This window comes from Pipistrellus hanaki (genome assembly GCF_964339955.1).
Source record: "Pipistrellus hanaki genome assembly, chromosome: 5".
Lineage (NCBI taxonomy): Eukaryota > Metazoa > Chordata > Mammalia > Chiroptera > Vespertilionidae > Pipistrellus > Pipistrellus hanaki.
The window spans coordinates 67,281,418-67,303,729 of NC_140507.1; the positions used below are offsets into that span (position 1 = coordinate 67,281,418).

Consider the following 22,312-nt stretch of genomic DNA (forward strand, 5'->3'; position numbering starts at 1 on the left):
CCATGTTAGGGAGAGCAATCTGTTTTATTTAGTCTACTGATTCAAACATTCATCTCATCCAAGACACCCTCACAGAAACACCCAGGGTAATGTTTGGCTGGGATTTTAGACAGTCTTCTGAAAGTTACTGGTGACCTTTGAGTTAGATGCTAGTGCTTCTTGAACAGATTTTGTCTTGATTTTTATATGATAATTGGCATCACTATGGTTTTCAGGGGGATGATTAAACACAGGTAACCATTTTATACATTACAGTTTCATCATTTTCTTGAAGAAGAGAAAGTCAAAATAACTTACATTTTCATTACTCATGCACTTTCCTTTTTTTGGTCAAAGTCATTGCTACTGAGGGTTATTGAAAAATGAAAATGCCATAGCAAACACCAAGATAAATAATTGTAGATTCACACTGTACAGTAAATGGCAGTGTCTGCAGCAAGGCTGCTCCCACCACGGTCTGAGCCCATTAGCAAGAAGCCTGCCTTCTAGCTCCTGCACATCGTGTGTATACCCTCATTTGCCACTCCCACCTTTCCCTGCTGACCCTGGTGCCTGGTGGCCTAGTGGCTTCATGCATTTGCAGTCTGTGGCACAGAGCAGCAATATTATTTGTCCCTAGCAGTATCCCAGAGGGGAAACTAAATCTCATTAGTTGCTGTATCTGCATGCATTTCACCATCCCAAGTAGAGTTGCATGCATTGTCCCTGAGAGGGTAACACTGAGTCAGGAAAGGGTGGGGAAGGAGAGGCAGGTCAGCAGCCCTCATCATCTTTTGCATTTAGCCTTGAGTTGAGGTGAAAACTTGCTCACTGCGCATGTGACACACACACCAAGAGAAGCAATCGTGGGGGAAGCTGGAAGTACAAGTGGAGTGATATCAGTCCTATCCAGTTCTTAATTGGATTCCCTTAAGCAATGACAACCTAGGCAGGACACTATGGCATCAAGGTAAGATGGAGAGAGAGAGTCTGGAGTAGTGCTCCCAGTGAAGCCCCTTCGCAGCCAGAGTTCCGGTCTCCTGCAATTCTCTCAGAGGGCCCCAGGGCTGGTGACATGCCATCCCGGGTCTCCCTCTCTCAATCTTGTATCAGCCTGGCTTCCAAAGCAGGCTGGCTTTTCCTGGAAACAGACCCAGGCATATATTCAGTAGCAAGACCTAGAAAGCAGTTGTCATGGAGAGATAGACGTGAAAATGACAGGGAGAGCTGCACTGTGGCCCACCCCATTCTGAACAAGGAGCATGGAATGGACAGCAGAGATGACAGCAGGTCACTGGACTGGGAAGAGTCAGTGAGAGGTAACATCCTTTCTGCCATAATCTTCAGGGCCCATTCACCTGTCAATTATATGTCTGCAATAGCCAACAACTACAGGATTTGTGTGATTGTTTACACGTGGCACGATGTTGCAGGGGAAAGAGCACAGACATGAGTCTGGAAGCCTGAGTTCTAATCCCGGTTGTTTCATTGCCTTGCTGAGTGACTTTGAGTAAATACTCCATTCCGCCTTGAACCTTGAACCCCCTTGACAAATGGGAATAGCAAACCTTGCTTCATCTATCTCCTGAGGAAGATGGGCCTTTGACACTGGCCCGGAACTCTCCCACTTGATAGAAGAGAGAGCTGGGACCCTGAGACAGAAAGGACATTGGCAAGGTCACACAGCAGACCAGCAGCAGAGCTGGGTTTGAAACCTGATCTCTGACCTCTAATACAGTTTGCTCCCCTGACTCAGTCTAAACAGAGTGGATTCTTTCAGAAGGAAGAGTTCTCTGGAGGCACCAGTCTCCTCTATCAGGGAGACCAGCACACGGAGAGCAGGCTGAATGTGGTCTATTCTGTGTACCCAGAAATGGCAACAGGATCCCAGGACCTGTTCTCCCCATGTGAGCATCAGAACGAGTGTGTTCCCTGGAAGTCCTTCTTGGTGTCTGGTGTCAGCCCTACTCTTACCTGCTTCAACCCACTGGTAGAGGTTCTGTCCTCAGTGTCTAGGCTCAGGCTTAGTAAGAAGGGGATGTTTACCTGCCCATCAGGCACAAAGCTCTGTGGTTGGCAGAGAACAGCCTTCTTATTTGGGTTAGATTTTCAGGTGGTAGAAGATGGTTTCCAGAAAAAAAGATAGAGATAAGATGATGGGTGTTGTTTCATTTCTTTTAATCACTGGAAATCACGGATCTATTTGGTGCTGAGCATATCACATAATACTTTCATAATCGTCAATGATTCTTCTTCAGTGAGTCTTTTGCTTTCTTTGCTTTGCGTGCTCTGTTGGTCTTGAGAGATTCGTCTTGGCCTGGCTGGCCACTGATGGAGAGTGGGAAAGGGATAGGAGCATTGAGATTTAAAGTCTTCTTCTGAAGTTTCAGGTCCAAAATATCAAAAGTTGTCTGTATCTCATACTGAAGCAGCTCTTTCAGGCACTTGATATGGATGTGAATGGCCTCATTGATGAGATTTTCCAACTCCTGGAAGAAACAGAACATGGCTGGTGAACAGGACTCAGGGGAAGGTTAAGGCCATCTGCAGATAAGGTTCCTCAACAGGATCCAATTCTCTCCTCTTACTAAGTGCTAGGACCTTCCATTTCCCTCTCTGGACCTCTCTGCCCTTCACCCTACTCTTCCATGGGAGGCTGACTTAAGAGGGCAGCATCAACTGGCTACCTTAGCTTTTGGCTTCTGGTGGAGTTCCACCAATGGGAGGTTCTGGTAGGAGATCTGAATGTGGAAGGAGAATGAGGTCTCTCACCTTCCTCCCAACCAGCTCTGGGTTGGCCATAGCTATGATCCTCTACCTACAGCTACACCTCCTGTCCCATGATTCTAGCAATTGCTCCTTTTCTTCTCCATTCTGGCCTATTGTGGTGATCGCCCTACTTGAGTGTGTAATTTATTACTAACATTGTTCTGGAACCACAGGTCAATGCCATATCCCCTGATTTTCTTGTCAATGCAAGTTCCATTTGGATATCATCCCCCTTCCTTTTCCTCCTGCCCTCATCTCATTCCCACATATGAAAGTTTTAGTAGCTTCTTTGGAGGGGATGGGAAATTTCTTAGAGAGTTGAGAAGTCACTAACCAGCATTATGGGAGGGATGTGGTGTGGGCAAGAGTTGGACAGGAGGTATCCCCTTCTACCCATAGCCTTGTCCACATATTCTAGAGCAAGGTCCCTGGAAGGGCATGGAGACAAGCTCACTTGGGTTCTGTTGGTCCCCATTGGATGGCTTAATGCACTAAGATTATGTAACAGCCTGGTGAGCTATTTACCTGGGAGACTTAACTTTAGAAAAGTATCATTCATTCTGTTGTGTTTATTGTTCTTTAGAGATTTTTCCCAATGTTTTATTTGGATTCTTTCCAGGACCATTCACTCTTTGCCTGACAATTCAGAAATACCCTCCTCCCCTTCATTTTTGTTAATCCTCTCCCACGGATATTTTTCCATTGATTTTTAGAGGGAAAGGAAGATGGAGGGAGGGAGAAACAGAGGAAGAGAAAGAGGGAGAGAGAGAAACATCGATATGAGAAAGCACATCAGATTGGTTGCTTCTGGTACACACCCCAACTCACACCCTGACTGAACCTGCAACTCAGGTACGTGCCCTAGACCAGGAATCAAACATGCAACCCTTTGATGTGTGGGCTGATTCTCTACGACTGAGCTATACTGGCCAGGGCAGAAACTAAACCCTTTTGATGCACACAGACCCCGTGACTTCAATGCCACATCTGGTTATTACCCCCTCATACATGTGTTCATGTACATACATGCAGACATGCCACATGTCTCTGTGTTCAAAGATGATCCAACAGTGATGATATCAGTGTCTATGTATCGCTAAAAAAACAACTTTAGACTCTGCCAAGCCCTCAAGAAATTGACTCCCTGAGGATAACATAGTCGCCATTTATTAAAGAGCTGGTCTCTGGAGACTCTGGCTCCTAGAGGGCAGTCCAGTGTCTTAGATCCACACACCCATCTCTACCACCGCATCGCATCACTTACTCTGAACTGTGTGACCCATGGCCCTAACTTTGTTACCTCCACCCAGGCCTCATTGCAGGCAGACAAAGAGCCCTGAGAGAATCTGTGGTTCAGAGCTTGGGAGTCATTCTGGGTGGAATCTGTCACTGATTCTTGAACTTGGACTTTGGAGTCACCAGGCCTCATTCTATCTAAACTCTACAACATGCTAGCTTGGTGACCTTAAGCAAGTTGATGAACTTCTCTGAGCCTCAGTTGGCTCATCACTAAAATGGGAACGTGAATTACACCTTATTAGCATGTTTCATGAAACGCACATGCAAAGGGTGTGTCAGATGGTCAATGACTCGCTGTCTCTTTCTACCCCCTCCCATGTGTGCAGACAATCGAAGTCTTGTCGGCACCTGGATACTTTCTTGGTAGGAATGGATGTTTGCTCATGGCAGGTGAGCAGCATCCCACCTTGCAGGCATAGCCTTACCTCTCTCTTCAGAACCCGTCTCTGTTGCACAGTCATCTCCGAGAACTTCTTCTGCAGCATGTGCTCCTGCTCCAGGTGCAGTGCCTCCTTCAGGAGCAGCACGTTGGTGCGCTTCTGCATCTCAGCTGTAGTGAGCTCAGCCAACTGCTGCTCAAGGTTACACAGGTCCCTGTCCTTGCCCTCAGCCAGCGGGAGGGGCTGGGGCGGCACACACACCTCCACGTGGTTGATGGTCAGGTTGACTTCTTGGTCCTGGCCCAGGACATATTGGTAGAGTCTGTAGTGGCGGATAAAGGTGTTGTAGAAGTAGTCACAAAGGGCCAGCAGGTGGGTGGTGTTGAACTGCCCCTGGTAATCGCTAAGCTTATTCCTCAGGATGGTAATGGCTTGGGTGATGGAGCAGCCTGTGGGCAGAGGGTACGGGCATGGAGTGAATCAGGGGACAGCTGCATTGATGGGCTTGATCAACGTAGGCTCTGAATCCAGGCACTCTGACCCCAGAGTCCAGGGGACCAGAGCCTACCAGCTATTTTATATTACCATTTATTAGTTTTTAGAAGATACAGGATGTACTACATTTCCCTTCTTACCTTGGATTCTTGGAAGCTCAAAGTCAATTTTATGTAATAACATTTATCCTATTGTTTTCTTATGTGATTATCCTTCTCCTTACCTATAGTTTGACTTTTAACTCATTGTAAAGCCTTATATAAGCCTTCAGCTGTGCCTTATATTGTTCCTACTTCAAACCCTTTGGAGATGAGGGTGTAAAAAATGGAGTCAGATAAGAGAGCAGTGTGAGATGATTGGAGAGATAGATGTTATATTGGAGATTTGTGGCACAGAGTTGGGCAAACACTGTTTGCACCACGAAAAAACATCAGCTCTGTGGGTGGGGCCATTGGCATCCCTCACAATGTGGAAGTCCAGGTCCTACAGGGGCTCATCCATCTCTTCCTTTTGACTTAGTTGCCCTCCATCCCCTCCTGGCACACTGGCCTCAGTCTAGGGTGCCCTTCCCTGTGTAGGACTCACTCCTCACCCCCAGGAGTGCCACTTCCCCACAGAGGCTTCCTGAACTACCTTACCCCACACTGCCTAGAAACTAGTTCTTTTGCCATATCAAGCAAAAGTTAGAAGTTAAATTTAGTGAAAAGAATTTTTAAAAAATCAACTTCATCTGGAGGTGGAAGAGGGAATAGGGAGAATAAATGGTGATTAGAACAACACATAAAAATAAAAAAGAAATTAACTTTATTAACTGTTTTGCTAGAAAAGTGACAGTTTCAACTGATAGAAGATTTGTTGCATTGCTATTATTACTATGTATTTATGTAAATTGTTCCTTTGCATGTTTAATTTAACAATTACAATTTAGGTAGGTAAAAAAAATACATTAAAAGTTATTCAGAAAGTATAGCTACAATGTTAGGTTACATGTTGGTAGTTTTTCACTTTTAATTTAACTTAATCATCCTTAAATTTTATTTAGTCTTCCTTAGCCCTGAATTGAATACGAAGAGTAAGCTTTCTATGTGAATAAAGCAGATACTATATACATCCAGTGTATAATCAGATGTATAGATTATGGCATTACAACTTGATGGGGGTGGGCAATTAGAAAAAAAAATGTCTGAAAGAACTCCTCAATATGGCCCAGCAATCCCATGTCTGAGTTCATATTCAAAGGTCATTCTATCCAGCTCTTGAAGGGATATCTGCATTCCTGTGTTCATGGCAGCAATAGTCCCACTCGCCAAGGTATGGACACAACCTAAATGAATGTCAGTGGGTGAACGGGTAAAGACTATGTGATACACACACACACACACACACACACACACACACACACACACACATGGAGTGTTATTCAGCTCTAAAAAAGAAGGCAATCCTGTCATTTGCAAAAATGTGGATGGACCTGGAAGACATTATGCTAATTAAAATAAGACACAGAAAGACAAATAACTGTTTGACTCACTTAGACGTGGAATCTCAGAAAATGCAAATCATAGCAGCAGAGAGTAGAATGCTGGTTGCCAAGGGCTGGGGGCGGGAGAAATGGAGAGATGCTTGTTGGTCAGGGAGAACAAGTTCGTTACACAGGATGAGCAAGTCCTAGAGATCAGCTGTGCAGTGTCGTGCCCCTAGCTAGCAATGCTGTTCTGAGTGCTTGACGTTTGCTGAGAGTAGACCTTAAATGTTCTCATTACCAATAAAAGTGGTAACTGTGTGAGGTAGTGAATATGTTAATTAGACTGAGGGTGGTTACCATTTCACAGTGTATATCAAATGTTACATTGCACACCTTACATACTTGTGAATTACTGACAACTGAAAATTATTTGTGCATACTATGTCAATAAAGCTGGTGGAAAACCACACACAAAGATATTTTTTAAGAATTGCTCTTGAGGAAAACAACAGTGACAGGTTAAGCTGCTGCCTTGGCATGTGCGTCAGTGTGAAGTGCACTCTCCTCCCAGCTTTTCATTGGGTTCTCGAAGCTTCTCATTGTTCCTGGAGAACAACCCTCAATGACAGCTATCTCTGCATTCCTTGCTTGGCCTTGTTCTGGGAAATAAGCCAGCCAGGTTGCTGATCCCGGGGACCTCTTCACTCCTAAACCTTTGTCTCAGGTTGGTGGTGTGGAGGGGCCCAGGGACAGCAGGAGCTCTATGTTCCAGAATCATCTGGAGCTTTCTAAAATCACAGAGCCCCCCTGTGCGTGCGCGCGTGTGCACACACACACACACACACACACACACACACACACGCACACACGTAAGCACACATGTGCACACACACAAACACACATCAACACAAAAATGCTGATTCCAAGCTGGGGACTGGCTTGGGAATTGCTCCTAACTTTGATCAATGACTCAGATTGAGCCTAAAGAACTCAGACATGGCACACAAGGACCTATTGAGTCTTCAAATGACCAACTGCAGGAGGATGGTGCCAAAGGCCCTGTTTGACAAGTGACCCTGACACGTGGCATCTGCCCTTAGAAACCCAGTCCCCTCACTTATAGTAGGGCTTCCGGGCCCCTTCCTGCACATGTGTGAGCTTCATGCTGCTCAGATATGGCGGGCATTTTGTTCTATTCCTCTCGCTTTGGGAGAGAGGTGGTTAAAAGGGACAATATAGAGTCTTATTTTTATGGTGCTCGTGTACATTATAAAATCACAGAACAAGCGTTGAGGACTCCTCTAAAGGCAACATGCAAGTCAATGCCCGGGGCAAACTGGGCACCCACACAAGTGCAGAGAGGAGGAAGGGAAGCACAATAAGACCAGGTAGAGGAGGTGCTCTGACCCCGGATGCTGGGGGGCTGGGCGCCAGGGAAGGTTTCCTGCAGAGAGGACGTTGGAGCCCAGAAACAGGATGAGTTTGGCAGAGATGGTATTCCTGGTGAAGGGACAGAAGGGAAAAAGGCTAGAGGCAAGTGGGGTACTGTGTGGCTGTATGCATGGGTCCTCATGGCTCGGGGATCCTGGGAGGCAGAGCTGGAGCCTGGGCATCAGGGCTGGGGAATAGGAGACTTGAGGTCTTCAGTTTACAAAAGGCAAGCATGCATAAGGCACATGGAAGACCTGCACTTCATTCCAAAGCCGGAGTTCATGGAACCCGAGGACATCCAAGGATGGGCTCCAGGACCCGTGGGACCCCCAGGAATTGCACTGTCCAGGATTTTGCATGCCCATGTTTCTGGGGAGAGTGTGCATAGAGAGAATCATCAAACTAAGAACCACAGAAATCATCAAACTAAGAACTACAGTTTTTAACTGCAGCTGAGAGCTGAGGAGCCACTCAGAGGTGTCAAGATGAGACGTGAGATGTCAGACGGGTATTTCCGAGAGATGGTGATGGCACCTGGAGGCCAGCAGGGAAGGCAGCAAAGGCATCTCAGTGAGTGGGGGCAGGGTGAGGTCACCCATTTCTGATCATCAAAGCTGGAGTCCAGGCTGGTGTGGAAATGACTGTATCAATTTTGTCAGGTGAATCATTGCACCTCTAGGCTCCGTGGAGGTTGAACTGCTGGAAGGTGCCCTCCTCCTCCCCTAGCTCGGTCGGTAACTCATGGGGCTGGGTCACCAGCATCCCCACCCCCCATGACTGCCTCCCCATCAAGGCCAGCCCCTAGCATTCTCTCTTTGGCCAGCAGCCATGCACTTGGCTCAAGCTTGGACCAAGGTCTCCAGGCCCAGCAGTGTTGAGCACCCTCAGTGTGTGCACCAGCTCCCAGCTGCCCGGAATCCTGGGAGAGGCCCCACACTGGGTGTGAGCTGTGACCTCAGCCTGGAGGTCATGAAACACAAGTGGGGACCTTGTCCTGGGTCAATAGGGAAGGAGCTCTTAGACATAATTCCAACGCTCAGCCCAAAGACACTCGGGCAGGCCTGGTTTTCAGCAAAGCTCATCCCCAGCTGGCCCGTGAGACACACTTTCCTGGCCCCGGGACCACTCTCCACTTGCTGCAGGCTGAGAAGTCTTGATGACTCAGAGGATTAAGTCTCCGGAGAAGCCTCTGGCTGCCAGGTAGACAGATCTGAACCTGCAAGTGGTTCTTCAATAACAAGGAGTGGCCTTCATTTGCATTGGCTGCTGGAAACTTCCTGAAGATGGTCCCCAAGCCCCTGGAGGCCAGCACCTGCTCGGGGACAAGGGCAATGAGCAGGGAAGAGCGGGGGTGGGTGACAACACCAGACACTCCAGAATTGGGCAAAAAGGCACGGGCATGGACCAGGCACCCTGGGCACCCTCTCACTGCCCCTCACATTTGGGTCTGGGGCTGGGAGACCAACAGGGGCTGTTCCTTCTGGGTGGGCGTGAGGGGGAGGATCCAGGTGCCACGGGTGCCCTGACAAACCAGTTTGGTGCCCCCACCTTGGCTCCCAGGGGAGGAACCAAGTCAGGTCACAGCCTGGCTGGCTTACCTTTCCGAATACCTGAGCGCCTACCAGATGGTGGGAAGCAGACCAGAGCACAGGGCCCACCCCGTCACCTCATCCTGTGGCCTGAATGCTGCCCCCTGCCCATTTTTTCTGCTCTTAGCAAGGCCCTGACAAATTCATTCACTCTGAGGTGCCAATGGCAGTGACAGCTCAGAGGACAGGTGTGCTTTTGAAGTAGCAGATGACTCTTGTGTAGAGAGTTCTCCCTGGGTCCCTCAAGCCCTGGGTCACTGCAAGCTCCACCCTACCCCAACCCTTGGGGATCTGTGAGACAGATGTAGGCATCATCCCGAGTTTATCTAAGAAAGAAACTGGGGCTCAGAAAGGTCAGGGAATTTTGCAAATGGTGAGTGGCAGAGCCAACATTCAAACCGGGGCCTGACCCAAGGAGGCCCCTTGCCATCCTGATGGCTCTGCACTCTCTTTGCAGACTCTTGGAGGTGGATACTAGAATATGTTGGATCCAGAGAAATTAAACAGAGCCCGTGATATGCTATTAGGCTCAGCAAAATGTATTACTAGGCCAGAGAAGGTTGAGCATCTGCATGTTTCTCAAATTTATTTTGAGTTAAGTAGTCTCTTGGGACTAAGGATCCTATTTTGGCAACTATTGAGCTAGTTAGTCCTTTCACCCTACAGATGGGAAACTGAGGCCCAGGGAGAGGCAGGGCCTTACCTGAAGCTCATTGTGACAAAATCAGGTGTTGGTGGTCTAGGACCTGTTAGCACTTGCACTGTGGGGAAGGGACTGGTTTTATTTTCCTCTCTGCTCACTGGCCCTGAGGCTTCTTGGACAGTCAGAAATGTCTCTGAAGAGTGGGTGGGGGTGCTGCTTGCCCAGGGGGAGGAAAGAGCCAGGTCAGGAGACACGTGTCTGGTTCTTCTCTGGGAAGTTTGCTCTGTGGCTACCCTGCTAACCTCTGGCCTGGACCTAGGCAGGAGGAGCCTGGGATGAGAGCTTGCACACCCTCCACTTCCTGCAGCTCCTGCCTGTCCCAAGGTGTCTGAGCTGCTGGCCTCCCCTCCTTCCATTGCAGAGCAAGCAGTTCCTTGGGGAACACCCCTTTCCAGGTGTGCCCATGGTGCAGCTGCCTGGTGAGTCGCAGGGAGAGTAGAGTGGGTGTCTGGTTTGGTCTGATGTCCATCTGCACTGCTTGGGATTGGCCACAGGAGAAGCAAACTGGGTGGATAAACCTTCCCTGCTGTCCTGTGATCGCGGGATCAAGGATCTCATAGCATCTCATCTTGCCAGCCACATGCTCTGTTCTCAGCCACTGTTCATGGTCATGTGGAGGCCACCAGTGAGCCTGGGGCAGCCCCTGGATTGGAGTTGACATTGACGCTGGGGGAGGGTCATTCTCAGAGCTTGTGTGGGGTGCTGGGTTAGAGCACAACTAGGAATGCAGACCGATATAGGCCCACACGTTGCTTCTTGATCACTTGCACAGGTTATTTGCTTTAGTGTTTTCATTTGTGAATCAGAGGTACTAACAATGCCCACCTCATAGCATCAGAGGAGGGCGTGTGTGTACAAAGCTTCCCATCATGCCTGGTACACAGTAAGCAATCAGTAAATACTGGGGTTGCCATTTTCAATATTGTGAAGAGGCTACTAGCATTTCAACTCCCCAGGGCTGTGAATTGTTCTGGAATTCACCAATTTCTCCTGGTTAGAGAGCTCAGTGCACTGCTAAGAGAGTCCTCACTCTTCCCAGTCCTCTGGACCAGGGCTCTGGATGCTGGCTGGAGAATGGCTGGGGAAGTGGAGCAGGATTAAACTGATGGAGAAGAGGAGAGGTCAGAGGGTAGAACAGGAGCCATTAGGCAATAGGCTCAGAGAGACAAATTTCAGTTCAGCAGCAGGAAGAACTTTCTAGAAAATGAGAATATTGTCCATGGAGTGACTCTTACTTTGAGCAGTGAGGAGGCATTTAACTAGAGAGGATTCAGTGATGGTGAGGTGTGGATCAGATTACTTCTTGGGTCCCTTTTGACTCTGAGAAGCTATGGTGACTTCCAGGAAGATGACAGTTCCTCAAAGCCACATATGGGGTGTGTGGGCCTCCTGGTGAAGCTCTGCAGCTGTCTCAAGCTTGGCGAGGGGAGCCTGATGGTAAGTCTTTGTCATCATCCTTGTCGTCAGCATCCCTGAGATGAAAACGACCAAGCTGTCCCACCGTGCCGGGGACAGGGCACGTCAAAGCTGTACCTCACCACCTTTGATGTTGGGATCTCTAGGAACCAGCATGTCAAGCTGACCGTGGGAGGATATGGGAAGGCAGAGGTAGGGTAAGAGGTCACTCCAAAGGGCTGGAGGTTTGGTCTCAAGGGCACTGGCACCATCTGCCCACACCCGGGTGGCACCTCCAGACTAGAACACATTAGACAAATGGCACAGCTCACCTTCTCAGCTCGGCCTGCACACTGGAGCCACCTTGCTGGAGGCTAGGATCTCAGGCCCATGTTGTGAGCAACTCCGGGTGACCCAGTTAGGAACCCGGCCCCCAGGTGTTCTTCCTGGTCCACCAGGTTCTCAGCTCTTCCGGCTCCCTGGAAGCCTCATGCTCCTCACTTCAGGGTGCTCTCCTGAGTCACATACTTCTCAGGCTTTCATGTGCCCGGTGTACAGATCCCTCTGATGAAGATGAAGGTCACAGGTGGGGCTCATGCTTTGCCACCAGGAAGTCCTGAGTTCAAACCCCAACCTTGCTTATGAGAAGTGCAACCTGAGGGAGTTTACTTAAAGTGTCTGAGCCTTTAAAAAGAACTTCAGATAAAGTTCCTTTATCTTTACAACTAGAGGATTGGTGCCTGAGGCGGGGGTGGGGGGTATGGGAGAGGGGGTAGTCCCTTAGCTTGGCCTGCACCCTCTCCAATCTGGGACCCCTTGGTGGATGTCCAACTGCCATTTTAGGCCTGGCTCCCATCCCCCATCTGCCCTCCCCTGCAGGCCATATTGTGGTGGCTATTTTTTGGCAGCCATCTTATGACAACATGAAGGTGGCCATCTTGTGATGACACTGCATGAGGACGTGATGCCACCTAGACTTTTATTATATAGGATAATGCTTATGTTATTCACAGTGGCCAAGACATGGAAACAACGAAAGGGTCCTGTGATAGAGGATTGGATAAAGAAGATGTGATACATATACACAATGGAGTACTACTCAGCCATAAGAAAGGATGAAATAGCACCATATGCAACAACGTGGATGGACCTTGACAACATTTTTCTAAGTGAAATAAGTCAGTCAGGAAAAGCTAAGAACCATATGATTTCACTCATATGTGGGATATAAAACTGAAACTTATGAATACAAACAGCAGTGTGGTGGTTGTCAGAGGGAAGAGGGTAGGGGAAGAAGGTGGACACATGGTGCAATATACAGATTTCGCAACAAGGAATCCACACATGAAACCTATATGTTCATGTTGACCAGTGTAACCCCAATCAATTTAATAAAATTTTAAAATGCTTATGATTCAAGTTCAAAGTAAGGATTACTGATGATGCTATGTGTGCAAATGCAAGGCTCCATACTGCCTCCTTCTGCAGGATGCACAGCTCCCTGGGAAGGTTTGGGAAGGTTCCTATGGCACAGTCTTGATTTCTGGCCTACTAACTGGCTCAGTCTGCCCTGGTAAGCTGTGACCTCACTCAGTGCTATGGGCTGACTTATGATGTCCCCACTTGATTCATATGTTGAAGTCCTAACCCCCAGGACCCTCAGAATGTGACTATATTAGAGATAAGGTCTTTAAAGAGGTTTAAATTAAGGTTAAATGAGTCATGCAGTGGGCCCTAATCCAATTTGACTGGTGTGCTTATAAGAAGAGAAGATTAGGACATAGGCACACACAGAAGGAAGACCACATGAAGTACAGTGTGAGGATGGCCGTCTACAAACCAATGAGGGAGGCCTCAGGAGAAACCAATCCTGCTGACACCTTGATCTTGGACATCCAGTCTCCAGAACTACACGACAATACATTTCTAGTATTGAAACTGCCCAATTTGTGGTATTTGTTATGGCAGCCTGAGCAAGCTAAAATGCTCAGGGAGGTATCTCTGAAATGATAGTTGCCCATTTGCCCCAAAATATCAATCATTGTCCTCTGTGGAAGCTTCCTTTAACCATCAATGAAGAAGTTGCCTCCAAAAGCCCCTCCTCCAGGTTTAGCATGAGGGGCCTTGGGTTCATGCTCTCTGCTCAGGATGCTCCCGAATCACTGGAGGCTCCCCCATGTGGGCGGGGTATTTGGGGGCTGGTAGATAGACCCTGGGCATGGCTGTGAGTGTGCAGGGGGTGGGGGATGGGTGAGTAATCCATCCAGCCCCCAGCAGTGGAGTGTGGGCGGGGTATCTGTCTTCCACCCTACGGCTGCCTGGACGACATTTCCTAGAGAATCAGGAGTGGCTGTGGGTGGGACTGCAGATACCAGTGCCGTGACACACTTCACTCGGCATTCATCAAGCCCACTTCCTGCCACCCTCGGGACAACAGAAAGGGGGTGCTTCCTAGTCCAGACATCTAGGAGCATCAGAGAAAGGCCAGTGCTCACCAGACGCAGAGGATGCCAAGAGGCAAAAGCTACAAAGTGGCCAAAGAGGTGGCTGGTAGTGGTTGGGGGTCTGGGGTAAGTGTTTGCACTGGCCTGCACCTCTCCAGCACTGAACTCCATGCTGAGTGATGGCTGGGGCAGGGGAGGCTGTTTCTCCTTTTACCGTGCTGACTGCAATGTGTCAGACACAGACAGGAAGTTCACCCGAATCCTCTGCAGCTCCCCCAGGTGGAGGAGCGACTTCAGAGTCAACATACGCCCCAACATCTCTCTCCGTTCCTGGTCTTGGCAGGATTTGCAATATCTGCCCTTTTCCTGCGATTTCCTTCCACCAGGACAGAGCTGGCAGCCTCGGTCCCTCTGTGCTGTGCCTGGTGACTTCATGATGGGAACCACTCAGCGCTTCCGGAGGCTGTCAGGGGAGGTGTGAGGGAAGGACTCATTCTTCTGGCCTGGGGTTGAGACCAGAATGTCCTGGTGAGCCATTTTCCAGGACATGGAATCAGCTTACACTTTTGAATAAAGGGCCACCCTTTCCCTCCTGGTCCCAATGCTCAATGATTGGGCAGGGAGATAAGCTGAGCTGTGGGCTGTCCTGGCAAAGCTCTGATTCATTGTTGTGCAAACATGACTCTCCTTAAACGCTGTCTGCCAACTTCGTTATCTAGTATGCAAGCAGAGCTCAGCCATCCTTATCCCCAGATTAACACACACACACACACACACACACACACACACACACACACACACACGCCTGGAGAAGCTACTTTCCAAGAGGAATGACAGACCAGTGTGGAGTTTAGCTGAAATAGAAGCTTGAATGTAAGTCAATTGGCCAGCGGGACCCCAGGCTGTCTGTATCTTGCACCCCATGACCTAGGGAAGATGTAGCTAGATATGTAGATGGGACTTGTGCCCAGGAGGAGGGCAGGGCAGATGTGAGATGGGAGGGACCTGACCTGCCTTCTTCACCAGCCCTTTCTCTCCCTTAACAAGAACAGTGAGCAGATGCCTTGGGCAGGGATGCCTCCTCACATGTGTGCCCGAGGATGGGTCCTCTGAGTGTTTAGAGGGTGTTTGGACCACCATTCAGTCTGGTCTGCAGATTGGGAGAAGACAAGAAATGGTACAGACAGCAAGTCCTCTGAGGGGCAGCATATTGTAACTCTAGTCCTGGATCACTGGTATCTGCTGTTCTTCTGCCTCACCTCATGTGCGGTGGACACATGAGAGCTGACATTAGCTGAGCACTTACTATGTGCCTGTCACTCTGCAATAAACTCATTTTACATGCCCTTTCTCATTTAATCCTGCCAACTGTCCTAAGAGATGGAGTTATTACAGTCCTCATTTTAGAGTAGAGGAAATGAAGGCTCAGGGAGGGAATGTTTGCAAGATTACACAGTAAGTGGGGAGGTGGGATCTGAACTCAGATCTTCTGACTATAGAGTTTGGTGGACTTCACTGTGCCGCTTCTAGCATCATCTGCACACACAACCCTCAACCTTGGGATGAGCCAAGCAACCTAACCTCTTTGCATTTGGAACTTGTTTTCTCCATGGGCATCAAGAATTCATTTATTCATTCATTCATTCATTCATTCATTCATTTCTTCATGCAACACCTACTGTGTGCCACATGCATTATTTAACACTGGTAGGACAGATAGAGGAGACAAAAATAAAGAAGGTATAGATGCCCTCTCCAGGGATTCAATCTCCCAAAGGAGGGCAATAAGAAAGGGGGCAGTGGGGCTTGGGGTGAAAGGGCTCTATGGAAATGATACAGTATTAAGATAATAAAAGGCACAGGAAATCTCTAGTCCAAACGGGAACACCTGATGGTCACACTACGTAATGATGAAATATCTCCAGGGCTTGCATTCTGCGTCTAGAGGACACACTTGGAGCATTTGACTAAAAGGTGTAAAAGGAAGACATAGCTAGATATGTAAAGAACTTCAAGGATTTCCTAACAACAAAAGCAGTGTACACAGGAATGTATTGGCTCAGAAGGAGGGAGCTCCTGGCTGCTCAGATGGTTCCTGCAGAGGCTGGAAGAACCTTGTTGGCTGCTTGGGCTCCCTGCAGAGAGGGAGTTAAGTTTTCTGATCACCAAATCTTCCAACTCGTTAGAAGCCTACGAGATACAGATAGGCTGTGTTGGCAAGGTACGTGATACCAGACACGCCGACAGCGATCTAATCTCCTCAGTTTGAAGCTGGGTTTGCATCATCACCGACTGTTTTTGAAGGGTTTGGCCTGTGGAAGGCTCTGATGGAAACTTGAAAGAGCCCGCGTTCCCACCTGCTTGGGGCTGACATTCTTCTTCTACCTAGTCAGTGTTTGTTCTGGCCGTGAGCCACCGCAGAGCTCACCCAACGGAGGTGAACTCTGGTACCCACGCGCTGTCGTGAGCAGCGGGGAGTGGGAGCCAGAAGGATGCCAGGAAGGCCCCGGGGAGCGGGGGCTGCGAGTGGCAGAGGTGGGATGAAATTTCCCAAGAGCTCTGAAACCAGTCCATGTGTAATGCCGTGTCTTGCTCAAATCTTCAAACTGGGACCACTGGGTGGGAGCAGAGAAATGGAAGGGCACATGGTGGCTCCAGAAATAAAGGGTGGATCCAAGTGTACCTGAGATGTGTGATGGGAACACTGAATGGCTTGAAGCACAGGAGTGATGGGATTTTATTTGTGTCTGAAAAGAAATCACTGTATTGTTTGGTGAGTGGGTGCAGAAGTACAAAATTGTCAAGAGATGGAGCTGGGTTAGAAAGAGTGGTGGACGGGGAAGTGGTGAAACATGCTGAGATTAGGGAAGGACATTGAGGTGCTGATAAGTACTGGTGGACGAGCTCTGGATACATTGGGGACACTATGCATCAGGTCCAGTAAGGGTTCCTTAGACACAAGTACTGCAATACCGCCATAGTCCATCTGATACCTGATCCCTAAGTGAGCAACATAGGGGACAGTATACAGCATGGAGACACTGGACAAAGAGATTATTCATGTCTGGAGAGGGACAGAGAGGATGCCATGAGATTTCATCATATTATTCAGAATAGTGCCCAATTTAAAACTTGATAATTGATTATTTCTGGAACTTTCCATTTAACATTTTCAGACTACAGTTGAATGCAGGTAACTGAAGCCATAGAAAGTGCTACTGTGGACAAGGAGGGAGACTACTGTATACAAAGAACTTCCATAATTCAACAACAAAGAAACAACCTGATTGGAAAATGGGCAAAGAGATCTTAACAGACACTTCACCAAAGAAGATATACAGATGGCAAGTCAGCATATAAAAAGATGCTTCACGTCATACGTTACCAGGGAAATGCAAATTAAAACAATGGGATACCACTCTGTGCCTATTAGAATGACCCAAAACCCAGAACACTGACATCAAATGCTGGCGAGGATGGGGAGCAACAGGAACTCTTGCTCATTGCATACTCCTTTGGAAGGTGAGTTCTTACAAAACTAAACATACTCTTACCATATGATGCAGCAATAACGCTCGTTGGTATTTGTCTCAAGTAGCTGAAAACTTATGTCCCCACAAAAACTTGCACACAGATATTTATTGGAGTATTATTCAAAAATTGCCCAAACTTGGAAGCCACCAAGATGTCCTTTGTAAGTGAACAGAGAAACAAACTGTGGTTCATAAAAATAGTAAAAAGAAATGAACTATCAAGCTATGAGAAGACATGAAGAAAACTGACATGTATATTACTAAGTGAAAGAAACCAAAATGAAAAGGCTACCACCTATTGTGTGATATCAACCAAAGGACATCCTGAAACAGGCAAAACTATGGAGACAATAACTAGAGTTGTGGTTGCCAGGAGTTGGTTAACCCAGAGGGATGTGGGATGTGAACACTGATGAATAGGGGAAGCACAGAATATATTTAGGGTAGTGAAACTATTTTGGGTAAATGTCATTATACATTTGCCAAACCCATAGAATGTATACCACCAACAGTGAACTCTAATGTAAACTATGGACTTTGAGTGATTATTATGCATCAATGTGGGTTCATTGATTGTAAAAAATGTATCGCTTTTGAGGGGGATGTTGACAATGGGGAGGCTGAGTATGGCAAGGTTTCTGTGGGAAGTCGCTGTACCTTCTGCTTTATTTTGCTGTGAACCTAAAACTTCTCTTAAAAAAATTAAGTATATAAAAAAAATAGTACAGCCCGAAACCATAGGGGAAAAGCTCCTTGACATTGGTTTTGAAATGATTTTTTAAAGATGTGACACTAGTGCATAAGCAATAAAACAACAAATCAACAAATGGGACTCCATCAAACTAAAAGCTTCTGCCCAGCAAAGGAAACATCAACAAAATGAAAAGATAACCTACAGAATGGGAAAAATATTTAAAAAACCACATAACTGATAAAGGGTTAATACCCAAAATGCATAAGAAACTAATACAAGTCATTAACAAAAACTCAAATAATCCCATTTAAAATTGGGCAAAATACCTGAATTGACATTGCCCCAAAGAGGATATTCAAATGGCCAATGGGTACATGAAAAGGTGCTCAATTCCACTAATTGTCAGGGAAGTGAAAATGAAAACCTCAATGAGATATCACCTCACACCTGTTAGAAAGGCTATCATCAAAAAGCCTAGAGATAACAAGTACCAGAGAAAGGGACCCATATGGAGAAAAGGGAACCCTTGTGCACTGTTGGTGGAGATGTAAGTTGGTTCAGCCACTCTGGAAAACCGAAGCTCCTCAAAATCAGAACTACTATATGATCCAGATATCTTACTAATGGGTATATGTCTGAAGGAAGTGAAATTACTGATTTAAAGAGATACCTGCACCCCCATGATCACTACATCATTACTCATAAGAGACAAGAGATGTAAACCACCTATGTGTCAATCAAAAAATGAATGGGGGGAAAAGAAATGAATGAAAATGAAATTACACACACACACACACACACACACACACACACACACAGGACTATTATTCATCCATAAAAAAGAAGGAAATCCTACCATTTGTGACAACATGATGAACCTTGAGGGCATAATGCTAAGTGAAATAAGTCTAACAAAGAAAGACAAATACTGCATAATTTCACTTACATGTGGAATATAAAAAACTGAACTCATGGAAACAGAAAACAGATTGGTGGCTGCCAGAGGTGGCAAAGGGAGTCGAGTATAGTCAAAAGGTATAAGATATAAGATAACTAACTTCTGGGGATGTAACATATAGTTTGGTGACTATAGTTAACAATACTGTATTACATATTTGAAAGTTTGCTAAGAGAGTAGACCTTAAAAAAATACCCAATTAAGAAAAATTATAACTATGCATTTTGCAATATATATATATACCTTAAACTAATACAATGTTAATATGTCAATTGTATTGCAATAAATCTGGAAAAAATAGAGCAAAGAAAAATTTTCCAAATTGGCCCATATAATGTTCCATTATCCCAGAATCTTTTCATGCACATTTCCTAATATTAGGACATTCATAACTATAAGAATCCCATCACCCTTGACGTACCACTACCCCAGAGGTATTGATTTGATGATGAAATTCATGTTATAGTGCCAATGTCTGACTGGGAAACAAACATCCTGGCTGCTGTGTGAACAACCAGGAGTGGCGCAAGGTTTTCAGCCAGGGAGACTAGTGAAGTCTCAGGGAGAACATTTTGTTTGCTTTGTTTTCAAGAAGCCTGGACAGAGACTCCACTGATATGCATGTGGGAAGGGTAAATGCCAGGCGGGGGGAGGCAGGTGTGAGGGAGGGAGGTAGAGGATGGGAGAAGGAAGGGGCTCTTGGTTCTTTAGAGAGCTCATGGGGCAATGGCCTACAGGGGGTTCTGTGTGTCCCCCCATCCTCCTGCAATCCTCTTGGACTCCTGCCCTGGAGGCACCATACCTTTGGTTTCCTGGAGCAGCTCTTGCGTGAACTTAACCACCTTGACCACTTCCACCCATGGGAAGCCTTTGCCGACGGCAAAGATGATGCTCTCGTAGAAGGTATCCAGCAGGATGCTTCTGCGGGAGTCTCTCACTTCGTCAAACTTTTCCCAGTTCAGCAGATTCCGGAGGTGCTCCCGACCTTCTGGTTTCTGAGAAGCATAACATGGGGAATCAGGATCACTGGGCAAAACACTCCTGGGGGTCCCCACATGGCTCCTTAATGTCCTGAAGAGTGACCAAAGAATGTGTGTCTGCCTGGCCAGAGTGATGTCTCCATTTCTGGACAGCTCCCCCGCCTCCCCCAACCCTCTGCCCCCTTTTCTGGGGATGCACTCTTTCTAGTGCTGCTCATGTCTCGGAGCATTCTCATGCCAGCCATGGCAGACCTGAGTTTGTAAACCTCCAGCAGGCTCCAAGACCTGAATCACGGTCCTTCCTTCCTCTTCCCTAAAACAAAATATGACTACTCTCTGAGCCTACTATTCACTAGCTGCCCCAGAAGTAAATTTATACTAAATTCATACTCAGTCAATGACTGAGAAGAGGTTCAGCAAGGCAAGAAGGAATGTGTCTTGGTTGGTGAAAATTCAGGCACTCTGGCAGACCAGTGGGGTAAAGATTGATCAGGGTATAGTTTTTCCCCAATCTATAGGAAAGGTCCCATTTTACTTGAGCATTTGTCTGGCCCTTCCAGAAAGGTTCTTACAGATCACCAACAGATGGAGAAGAAACAAATGCCTTGAAAGGAAGGGTTAAGAAGAGGCGTGGTATGGAGTGGAGACCAATGAACCCTGGAGCATTGCTCCCCTGGAATGGAAGGAAGCTGTGCTGGGGGGACTGTCGATGGAGAGGGCAGGATTGATGGCTGAGTTGGTGCCAGAAGGAGGCCCAGGGCCCTGTCCTCAGCTCCTAGGACTTCCTGTTCTCCCACCACCACCACCACCACTCAGTCCTTCCCTGCAGCCTCACAGATGCCCAGGATGGTATTTGATGGGACAGTTCATTGAAGATGTAGAGGAGGTGGTGGAAGCCACGTGCCAAGGCAGGGACAGAGGCGCCACAGGGCAGCCTTCGCCTGGTGCCTGCCCACCAGCTCATAGCTGCGGGTCAGAGGCTGGTCTGAGTGCACACTTGGCTGGGACTCAGTGCTTGAGGTCAGTGCCTGCACCCCTCTGTGGACGGCCCTGCTCTGGAAGGAATTTGCTGATGGGTTCAGGCCCTATGTCTGGGATCCTCATCACTCCTTGTCACCAAATTGGTTCTGAGAAACCAAGGAAAACTGACCCTTCCCTGCCTTAAAGAAACAGATGCCCAACCCCAAATACACACACATATACACCACGCACTCCTTACACACTTTGGCATGCAATCTCAGAGGACTCCCAGGGTCCCAAGTCTCCTTGGGAGAGGTGGAACCCCCCTGTGATAGGCCTCAGGGCCTCCCTGGCCCTCCTGGCATGAAGGCAGCCCCAGAGCCCACATACCCACCCTTCCTTTCCTCCAGCAGGCTCTGGACATCAAGGGCTGTCCCTTTAGGCTCTGAAGGCAGCCCCCAGCTTCAAGGGCTGGGTAGCCTTTGTCTGGGCATTCTGGAATGGACACACCCATTGGGGACCTCAGAGGTGGTACAGGGAAAGATGTGATGCAGGAAAGAAGTGGCTCCGTGAGGGGCCACTTCTCGCACGCACCTCACTGCTACATCAGTCTGAGCAAACTTTCTTTTAAAGGCCAAGTTTTCTCTTCACCTGAAGTTGGAAGACCTTTTTCACTCCCTGAGGTGTTAAAAATGCCATTGCCCCTGCATCCAGTTGCTAGTGGGGCCACCAGGACTGACTCAGTTCCCAGAACCTGGGGGTGAGGGTAGGGCTTTGTGAGGTCATGGAGACTGGCTTTCAGCTGGCTTTTTTTTCAGGCTCCTTCCCTCCTGGTCTCTCCTCTCCAGCTGGGCTCTGGGTCTCTCCCTGACACCTGTCTGGGGACTCTGATCCCTTCCCTACCTCCAACATCTCCCTCATAGCCCATTTGCCTTCCGGAGCTGAGCCTTCTCAGGCTTCCCTGCAAACACCCCCACCTCCTCCAACATATTCGTCACTCAAACCCTGTTCTCTTCTTCCTCCCACAGTCAAGGACCTGTCACCATGCAAAGATGCCCTAAAATCTGGCTTCCTCCTCACTTTTGGTCACTGCCAGTGACTCGGTTTCCAGGATCCTGATTTCACCTTGGGGAGTAAGAAGCAGATTGGCAGAGCTGTCTCCAAGTGCAGTGCCCGACCATCCACATGCTGAGATTCGCAGGGCTCCAGTCTCTCACTCCTGGCTGGTTTTGTTCTTC

The 22,312-nt window shown here is 47.8% G+C and overlaps 1 protein-coding gene across 1 annotated transcript; it reads right to left on the bottom strand.

Annotated features, from left to right (window-relative positions):
* Nucleotides 1–2,219: 2,219 nt before the first annotated feature.
* Nucleotides 2,220–21,773, bottom strand: LOC311623324 (uncharacterized protein C8orf74 homolog; the record flags this gene model as incomplete). Its single annotated transcript, XM_084885333.1, has 4 exons — nt 2,220–2,468; nt 4,473–4,876; nt 19,937–20,129; nt 21,726–21,773. The coding sequence occupies 4 exons, from the start codon at nt 21,771–21,773 to the stop codon at nt 2,220–2,222; spliced, it is 894 nt and encodes a 297-aa protein (XP_084741459.1).
* Nucleotides 21,774–22,312: the final 539 nt, after the last annotated feature.